At 40.9% G+C, this 9,956-nt stretch overlaps 1 protein-coding gene across 1 annotated transcript in view; it reads right to left on the bottom strand.

Moving 5' to 3' along the window:
* Nucleotides 1-9,956, bottom strand: part of LOC102376958 (macrophage mannose receptor 1-like) — an 80,054-nt gene that overhangs the window by 16,389 nt on the left and 53,709 nt on the right. The window contains exons 18-22 of the mRNA XM_014522277.2: nucleotides 9,482-9,624; nucleotides 7,357-7,471; nucleotides 5,552-5,739; nucleotides 4,715-4,817; nucleotides 1,706-1,935 (exon numbers count right to left, since the gene is read on the bottom strand). Of these exons, the coding sequence (XP_014377763.1) occupies nucleotides 1,706-1,935; nucleotides 4,715-4,817; nucleotides 5,552-5,739; nucleotides 7,357-7,471; nucleotides 9,482-9,624 (779 nt within the window). The remainder of the gene's footprint in view (nucleotides 1-1,705; nucleotides 1,936-4,714; nucleotides 4,818-5,551; nucleotides 5,740-7,356; nucleotides 7,472-9,481; nucleotides 9,625-9,956) is intronic.

Below are 9,956 nucleotides of genomic sequence, written 5' to 3' on the forward strand. Positions count from 1 at the left end.
GAAGACTTTGTCAGGGTATGGAACACAGTAGCCCTTGTAAAGGCAAATAACTATTCAAGCATACCCCATCTTAGCAGGATAAATGTACTTGTGTGGGCTACAGAAGAAAAGAATCTTTTTTTTTGATCCTGTGTGAACATAACTGAAGACCTACTTAATCCAAGGCAAAGATGGCCAACCTGTGGCACAGGTGCCACAAGTGGCATGGGCAGCCTCTGTGTGTGGCATGCAGCAGATCTGGGAGGGGACAGGCAGCAGAGTGGCAGATAGGACAGGGAACAGAAAACAAAGCAGAATGGTTAGGAAGCACATGACAGGGAGCAGAAAGCAAAACTGCAGATCAGGCAGGGAGCACAGGGCAGGAAACAGAAAGAAGAGGAGCAGATTGCGTGGGGGAACGCGATCTGAGGGGCACCCAAGGAAGCCTCTGAGCCTCTATCTAACACTCTGTAGTCACGTGGCACAGGCAGAAGTGACAGTTTTTGAGCAACAGGGCCCGTGAAACGTTTTACAGATGTGACTTAACACACATGGACGGCTGCAGATTGCTTCTAAAATTGCCGATTCTGTGAAAAGTTAAGCCTGGTTAAATCAGGCATTACATTAAGGCACTCAAAAGCAGAGGGCCTTAGGAAATTTGTGTTGCCTCCAGGGCTTTATCATGTGGGGGGCAAGGCTGGGCTGGTGGGTAGCCCTACCCTTTTGGGCTGTCAGGGAAAAGGGAAGGGAGTTGCTGGCTGCTGAATGGCCAGAGCTGGGAAGAAGGGGGTGGGGAACAGGACCCTCTTGCCTCATGCCCCCGCCCAGCTAGCCCAGCTGGGGTATTGGGGGGAGCTGGGTTGGGCCCCTGAGGTGAGCAGGATCCATTCCTGCCCCCCTCCCCCTCATTCTGGACACTCAGTAGCTGGGGGCAGCTAGCACAGGGCTGTCAGTTGCTGTAAAGGCCAGAGCTGAGGGAGAGGAGTGGGGAATGGAAGCCCCTCACTTCACTGCCCCACCCCACCTGCCCCCAGTACCCCAGCTGGGGTAGCTAGGGTGAGGCCATGAGGCAAGGGGGCCCTGTTCTCTGCCCTTCCCACCAGGTCTGGCCATTCAGCAGCTGGCAGCTCCCTTGCTGACAGCCCTGAAGCTGACCTGGACTGGTGCAGGCTGGCTCCAGCTCCCCCACTTGTCCCTCCCACCCAACAGTCTCTTGGGTTTGGTGCAAGGGAGGCATGCGCTAACTCATAGTGCTTCATGTAAACTGCAATGAGTTAGAACCAGGCCCTAACATCGGTCTGCGCCTGAGGTCTGATTGCACCAGTAATCCCAAGCTACCTTTATTCTAGTTAGCTCATTTAAAAATGCTGCATAGATTGTGGGGCACGGGCATCATTGTAGGCTCTATTAGCTTTCCAAGAAACCTGGGTACTTTCTTGGGTATCTGACACTGATGCTGCCACACATACTCTGCATTGTTACCTGAGCTAACTGCTTGTGTGGTAGCTTGTAAGGTAGCTTGGGTGATACACTCACTTCTGGCAACTACAGTAAAGACATGGTCTAATATGCAGATTTCCCACACACTCAATGCTCAGCTTCAGACCAGCCCTGGAGTGTATTTCTGGCAGCCCTATAAAAAGCATGCAGCAAAAGTTAAAGGAAAGTTAGAGAGCTATTTAGAATAGTATCATAATACCCAACTACTTCTCTTTGCTGTGCTTACCACATTGCTGTTGAGACCAATCCATACAGGCTCCCCAAACTGCAAAATCTGTATCCACAGGAACAGAGCACTGTAGAGATCAACAACACTGGCAAGTTCTGCAGATTTTTCCCTGCAGTTTTTTTGTGCCTCTCCCCAATTTGTTTTGGAATGAATGACAGAATAGGTACTATTATCATAATGAATCAAGTCAGAAACTGGAACTTTTGGGGAATAAAATAATTCAGGCTCTGTTGTAAAGAAAGAAAAAAGAAAGAAAGATGTGGTACCACTGAGCAACAAATATATGTATTACAACAGAACCCAAGTCCTTCATATCTGTGTGATCCACAACCAATTTAATGCAAAGTAAGATCCCAAATTAAGGACCAGCTATTCAACTGTTTATTTCAGGTTTTACTCCAAAGGGTACCCTTCTCAGCTCAGCTGCAGCAGATCAGTATTCCCTGCTAGTAACTGGAGAAGAAGCACACTATGAAATAAAAGATGCAGGAAACAGCTGGAGCACCTCATGCAGCTGTTCTCTGCTGTTCTGGAGGTGAGGGTGGGGTTTAGTTACCTAATCTTGAGAAGTATCTAGGATCTACTCTATTGCAAAATTAACATCACAATCAGTAAGAGAAAAAAAAACCCATTCCTCATTTAAAACCCAGGTTAAACAGATATTTTAAAGATGACTTCAAATGGATAATAAATGTAAGCAATGTGCTTGGCAGAGGGGGAAGATAGTGGGATATGTTCACTGTTAAAACCTAGACACAGGAACACATACAGATCAGGTTACAAGTGAAAGCGAACCAGGTATCTATTACAGAGTGGATTTCTTCCTAACCAGCTGTGACAGGAGGTCACATATTTAAGTCCAGCATGAGATCTACATATTACTTAGGTCCTCCAAATAGAAGTAAGCAAGGGTGAACTTAATCCTATAGAAAGAAGCAAACAGACAAACAAAGCAACTGTTCTTCTTCCCTTTCCAAGGTATAGGTAGAACACTAAACCAGCATTCTCCTGTTGGTGCTCCATACCCAGAAGCAGGATCCTCAGGTTTGGCTCACTTGAGCTAAATATGCAACCCCAAAGGACTAGGGCAAAATTTGACTGAAACTGCCTTTGTGGTCACCCAACACTGATGGCACCGGCAGATTGCTCTTTGCCAGTCAAATGAAAACCCCAACTACTCTGGCAACTTTATGTCCCTGTTTGGAGGAAAGGATGTGATACCCAATCTGCTCTGAAATGAAAGCCACCATTTCCCCTTACTTCTTCCTGCAGGCTCTGTAATGTTCCGGATGCATCTGTTCCATAGCTAGTTCCTAACCTGAAGATCTAGAAGGGAATCTGGGTCATGAGTTTTCAATTCCCCAAATAATACCAATTATATTTATGTAGCGCTTGCTAGACTCAGATGGGCTATGTAACTATTTTTAATGCCAATAATATAATCCACAAAAATGCTTTTGTTTAGTTTTTAATTTTAAGGCATGGTTTAGTTGCAGCCTGCATACCTGAAGTCACTTCTGGGTTTTCCATATATTCAGCAAAGTACCTATTACACCATTTTTGTTTTGATTTTATGAATTAAGTAGATACAAAATTATGCAACAGAATTATGTGCATACAGACGTCTTCGCTTAGGAGAGGGTCAAGACTAATATAGGCAGCTGGAGGCCTGAGGCATACAGGCTGCAGGCAGAAGAGTTAAAAAGGGAAGTTCGTGCCATGAAAGTTAAAGCCCAGTAAACAACAACCACATAGTATTTCAATACTGCAAAACTGGTAACTATTTTTTAACTTTTATTATGGTTTAGCATCCAGGAACAAACTTTCTTATTTCTCAAGCCAAGATTTTCACAAGTTATTTCTGAGTGTATAAGTCAAATTAAGGGCTTTGATTTTCAGAAAGTGTTAAACATCAATCCTCTGGATGTCAGGTTCTTTTAAGGTTTCCCAGCCTTGGAATCCAAAAACTGAAATATCCAAAACCAGTAGTTATTTTTCTAAATGTTGGTGGCAGCCTGTTAATGGGAAAATTGAAACTTCCTTCCTGTCACACAATCAGCACAGTGGATTAAATCCACTCCTCCTGGGTAAAATCTAAGGAAGCACAGCTGAGCTGAAGGGGAAATTCATTCAAGGTCATAAAATGCAGGTCTATTATGATCCTTTGGCTCATAATTGCTATTCCATCTGGTATCCAAGCTGATAAAATGACAGCTGAAGCTCTCTGATACCAGTTGCTTGAGGGCCAAGAGGGCAAATCAAATGTGCAATTAGTATGCCTCAATAAACTCCAGCCCAGTTCATGCTGGAGTCAGCTGCTCCTGGGTACACTATCTTCACATGTGCTGAGGACCTTAGCAGTTTGAGCCATGGCAGAGCCATCCTGGGCTGACAGCAAGCTCAGGGATAAGCCCTGCTGGGGCCATCCCTGGGGGGGCAAATTGGGGTGGCCACCCTGGGCCCCATGCTTTGGGGGGCCCTACGCTGGTTCCAGCCGCTTGTCACCTCCCCCCACCCCCACCAACGCTGCCGCTGGCTTCTGCGAGCAGTCGCCATCCCCACCCCCCAGCCCTGCACAGGCTGATATGCCCCAGGCTCCGCACACCCCTAGGGACGGCTCTGGCCCCAGGCTCCAGGTGACAACGTTGAGGTGGAGGGCACAAGAGTGCCCAAAGTGTGGAGTCATATGGATGAACCCCCCAAACCTGTTGTCAGTCCAGGGCTGCTTTGGCCTGGCTTAAGCTGTTGTGGTCCTGGTCACCATCCACACATGCTTTCTGTGCAGTAAATGATTCTGCTGTAAGATAGCACTGTCCCTGATGGAGTTAATTAATTTACTGTGCCCTAATGCCAGCACACATGTAAACAATGACACTTTACTCCAGAGGTAATTAGTCAATTCCACAGTAAAGCACACATGTAGATGCACCCAGTGTATACACAAGCATAGAAGCCTAAGGGTTCATAAATGTGTTTCAATTGAGAAGGCGGTGAAATGGAACTCACTGCTGTCCATCTGGCATACATAGCTTTTCTTATGTTGACAGTCTGCAGATTCCCAGTATCCTGTTTCTTCTACAGATCTCTTCATCATTGCGATGCAGGCACTCTACAGAACAAGGATATAAGAATTTGTAGGTAAAAGTGCAAGAGTGGTAGAAAATTAGACTATTTGCAAAAAATCAGGTCCAATAGACAGTTTTATTCTCTAATTTCTAATCCAGTACATAATATAACAGCATTTAACAAGGGAGAATGAGTAACTATTTTTTAAATGTAATTTCAGGGAAAGAATTTTCTTTTAATCCTTTACGATGCTCCCAGGCTATTCTTGATGTACAGGAGCACGCTAAAGAGTATTACTAATCTTTAATGTATCCGTTCATATTTAATATACTGGTTTATTTATTTATTTTAATTCATTCCATGTCAAGGTGAAGAGGTAATAAAGCAAAGTCTAAAAAAAATTGAAGAATTCTAGATATTGTCAATTCAATAAATTCTGCTATCATCCTGGACTTCTACAAATATATATACACATACACATATATACATATATGCATATACATACATACACACACACACACACACACACACACACACACACATATATATATACACATACATACACACACACATATACATACACATGATCAGAATTGCTAGTATGAGTGTAATAAAAGTTTGAACCCTGTCCTTAGAGTATTGTACTACTTTGATCTGAAGTTTACCTGTATACTAAATTCAAACTGCAAATGAGAAACATGTTGAGCTGTTTATATAAATCTGGATTTGCTAGCTAGTTTATGGTTGGTTAGCAATATTTGGTCTGTTTATGTTTACCTTCTGGTTGAGATATATCCTATCGCCCCAGTAGCTATCGCTGATATCGTTTTTAAATGTGAAACCTTGGGCCCACTTGGAATAGTCAAACACACTTCCATCTGTCCAAAGATAATCCTGTTCAGTGTTTATATCAATCAGTCCAATCCAGGTTTCAGTCATATCCTTTATATGTAAGGTGAGAAAGGCTGAAAAACGCCAAAGGTTTTAGAAGGATTGTCTTTCCTCAAACAATAAGGACACTTGCTTGTCCAGAATTTAATCTATGGCAACAACAAATTAGTTCAAGGACTAAACAGAAAAATCTTGCAAATGTTCTATTACATTTTATAACTTTAGATTCATGTCTGATGGTGAAATGGAAGGAAATTTATATAGTATAATTTAATGAGACAGAAAAATTTATTCAAGTACAATACTAGTGGAAGATTCTCAGTATAAAAGCCGCACCTATAGTTCCCCAGGAAAAAGATGCATTAACAAGTTATAATCAACATTCTTTAGGATCTTGTTCATCATGCTGCAAGGCTTTTCTAATGGGAGCAGAAGTACAGGAAGTTATCAGGGGCTGGTGAGTCATGAACTATGGTAATTGCAGCCAATGACTGAAGTAAATGGATCCTTACCACTGGCACTGCCCTTGCTACAGTACTGTTTCCTCCCATATTTGTGCTAAATTTTTGTAGTGCTTCAAAATGCTATGGCAATTATAATGCTACAAATGCATTTCTGTCCACAGCCCTATAACCTGTTCATAGAAAACAACAACGTGGGTGTGTCTACGTGTGCTTTTACATGTGCTGAAACTTAATGTGCATTTGCCCAGTGCAAATTAAGGTGATTTAAGCATTGTCTACACATGCTTGCGCTAATGCATTAATGTGGTGTGTGGACTGACTTGGGACTAAAATCTAAAGTTAGTCCCAAATCAGTCAACATAAGGGGCATGTCTACATGTGTATTTATGCATGCCTAAACTCAATGCGCCTTTGTTTAAGGCACATTAAAGTGATTTAGGTGCGCATTTACCTGTGGACGTGATAATGCACATTAAGGCGCATTAAATTTAGCTGCGAATAGCTAGGTCATACTAGCATACATCCAGATGTGCTAATGTGTATTAATGTGGTGTGTATCCATTGACGCACACCATGTTAATGCGCATTAGCACATCTACAAATCTACAAATGGGCTAATTCAACTTAGCTATTTGCGCCTAAATATGACACCTGTTTTATCCAAGTCTCAAATTTAGGCTCACATAGCCTTAAATCACCTATTTTAAGGCACATTAAGGGCATGGCCTTAATGCACCTTAAAATTGCAATTTTAGCTTAAGCCCACTTAAAAGAGGCACGTGTAGATATGCCCACACAGCGTTAATGCACCTTAACACATCCGGACATGCATTAAGGTGAGTTAGCTATTCGTGCATAAATTTGATACCTGCATTTGCCCTATATTATTATCATTATTCCCTATATTTAACTATTGCTTGCAACAGCAGCACACTATATTATAGCAGCTGCAGCTTTGCAGTTTAGCCAATATTTATGATTGTTTTAAGGCAGGGGTGGGCAATTATTTTGGGCAGAGGGTTGCTTACTGAGTTTTGGCAAGCCATCAAGGGCAGCATGACAGGCAGCCCAGGGCAGATTAATTAATTTTCTAAATATTTTTGGGGCTCCGCGGGCTGAATAGAATGGCCTGGCAGGCCACATCCGGCTGCCAGGCCACATTTTCCCCACCCCTGTTTTAAGTAAACCAGATGAAACCTTATTTACCACGAAGGGATCTAGATGTACCTTGCACTTGTTCATTATGTATAGAAGCCAGGTTTCCTCTTAATTCTATACAAGCATTTCTTGCCAAATGCCAGCTCAATCTTTCTTCTTCACTGGCACCCAAAATTTTATAGCACTGTGAGGGGAAGAAAGGATTAGACAGATACTGTTTTGAAATTCTAAGCAAAATGTAAATTATAGTTTGAACAGTTATAAGTGCACATATAGTATGAGAATAATGTGCAGCAAAATTTCAATGGGGAGAGAGAGTTTTAGCCAGAAAAAAAAGCAGCAAAAACTTAAAACTCTGCAAAAAAATTTGTAAGTACTGAAATGTTTTGTTGGACACTTTCAGTGTTAAATTTTTACTTTTGCCTTCAAAATAGCATTTAAAAACATAAAGTAAAAGATGAGAGGTTAAACAAAGAAGTTTAATAACCCAAAAATGACACAAACTTTCATTTTGGGTTGTGCAAAACATTTCAAATCAAATCTCTGTTTCAGTTCAACCCAAATTGATTTTTTTCCCCATTTTTTTCAGTTTGTTCACAAAGCTCCAAACTCCATCATACATGACAATGATCATTCAAACCTGACGTGTCCTAGATGAATGAGATCTGGTTCAAGTTCATTAAACAAGTATTTTAAAATGATATATTATGATGCAGAGTATTAAAGCGATGCTGTTTGGGCAGCGCTGTGAAGGTTTACATACTCCAGTTGGAAAGAAGTTCACTATAACTAAGAGAAGACAGTGGCCATTTGTGGATGGAGCTCTGGACTAGAAATTAAGAGATCTGGGCTCTGTTATTTGCTCTGATGTTGGCCTACAAATCATTTTGTTGTTCCATGGCTCAGTTGCCTGATCTGTTAAAATAAGGATAATTATATCTATTTCTCTTGTAAATTATTTTGAGATCTACTGATGAGACGAGGTAGTTATTATTATGCAATATGGCTTTCTTTAACATATACTTAAGCTTCACATTTCTAGGAATCTGCTGTCTGTTGAAGGGCTGTGTCATTTTCCATTCAGCTCAGGTGTAGCCTGTAACATTGGGAGCATGAATTGTGCTTTTTTAGGGAACTTATTACTTTTTCATTCTGTTTGAAATTTAACCGAAATAAAATTCACTCTGACTGAAATGATATGACTGCTCTTTGTCTCTTAAAAATATTATGGTTTAGGGAAGGGTTGAGATGACACAGAGAAATCACCTGAGAGTAATAAGCAGTGGAGTTAACATCTGTTTATTTCTAGCTGTTTTGTGTAAGACAAACAGTCTGTTTGGAAATAAACTTTGTGCACAGTACTTTTGGTGTTTCTGTTTTTCCAGGTATTGCTCAAGCATGCTCCTTGCATGAGGTTGTCAGAGTCTTTGAGCCAAACTCCCAGTCCACTGGCTAATCTTTCTCAGTTGTCCGAGTGCAGAATATGAGTGATTTTATTTTTAAATGAGACTGTCTATTCCCCTGTTTCTTGCCCTTGAAAGAGCATAACTGAGTTCCTTATTAGTTTTTCATAGCATTGTATTTCTGTTTAACACAGTGAAGGAACAATTTCAGTCTGAAGTTTTTTAGAATTGATTTAATTGGGGGGAGGGAGGGGAGCTGTTATTTACTTAAAATGTGACCGAATTAAGTTTTTAAAATTTTTTTTCATTCAGAAAACTGTTTACACTTCTAGTTCAGTATATCAGCTGCCATTTTCATTTACTACATGTGTTTACATCAAAAACAAATTGTAGAAAAAGAAGGCTAGTTATGATAATATTATATTCAATAATAATACTTTTTTAAAGAGAAGCAAGACCTGAGGAAGGACATTTCATGTCCAAACCTTGTCTAACATCTCTTCCAACCATACCATTGGTCCAATAAAAGATATCAACAGAAGAACCTTGCTTCTTGCACATTTTTTGGACCATCACAAGACCACAACAGCCCAACTTTTCTGTTAAAGTCATTAATTAATGTTATTAGAATTTTTAACATGAGTATGACATCACCAAACTCAGTCAGCCAATTAGAATACACCTTTGGATGATGCTATATATGATGCAATATAAGAAAAAGTAATAAATGATTTGTTTTATATTTAATTCCTCTGCCCAAATATTATAAAAGGCATGTTGTGTTACTGAACCTGATTGTTAAACAAAAGCCAAGTTTCAAGGCATCCGCCCTGAGGTGAAGATGCTGTAGGAGCAACTCCTGAATGAGCAGAACTATTGTGCCTTTCACAGATGAAAGCATTTCGAATTCCGCAGTTTATTTTGCTCCAAAAACCTGAAAATAAGTTTAAAATAGAGTTATTATCTGGGATTGACATTTGTGGTATCAACCTCAGAAAGGTGAGCCTCAAACTTTGTCAGTTAAACAGAACTGAGATTCCACTGAGAACAAACAGAAACTGTTGCACACAAGCCCTCTTTCACATAGCATTGATGCTTGCCCCAGAATACCTCAAGGATGGTATCATAAATCATTCCCACCTCTTTATGGTTTAGTTTTGAATATATGCATATAGATTCATAGATTCATAGATGTTAGGGTCGGAAGGGACCTCAATAGATCATCAAGTCCGACCCCCTGCATAGGCAGGAAAGAGCGCTGGGGCC

The sequence above is a fragment of the Alligator sinensis genome, unplaced genomic scaffold (genome assembly GCF_000455745.1).
Source record: "Alligator sinensis unplaced genomic scaffold, ASM45574v1 scaffold234_1, whole genome shotgun sequence".
NCBI classification, from domain to species: Eukaryota; Metazoa; Chordata; order Crocodylia; family Alligatoridae; genus Alligator; species Alligator sinensis.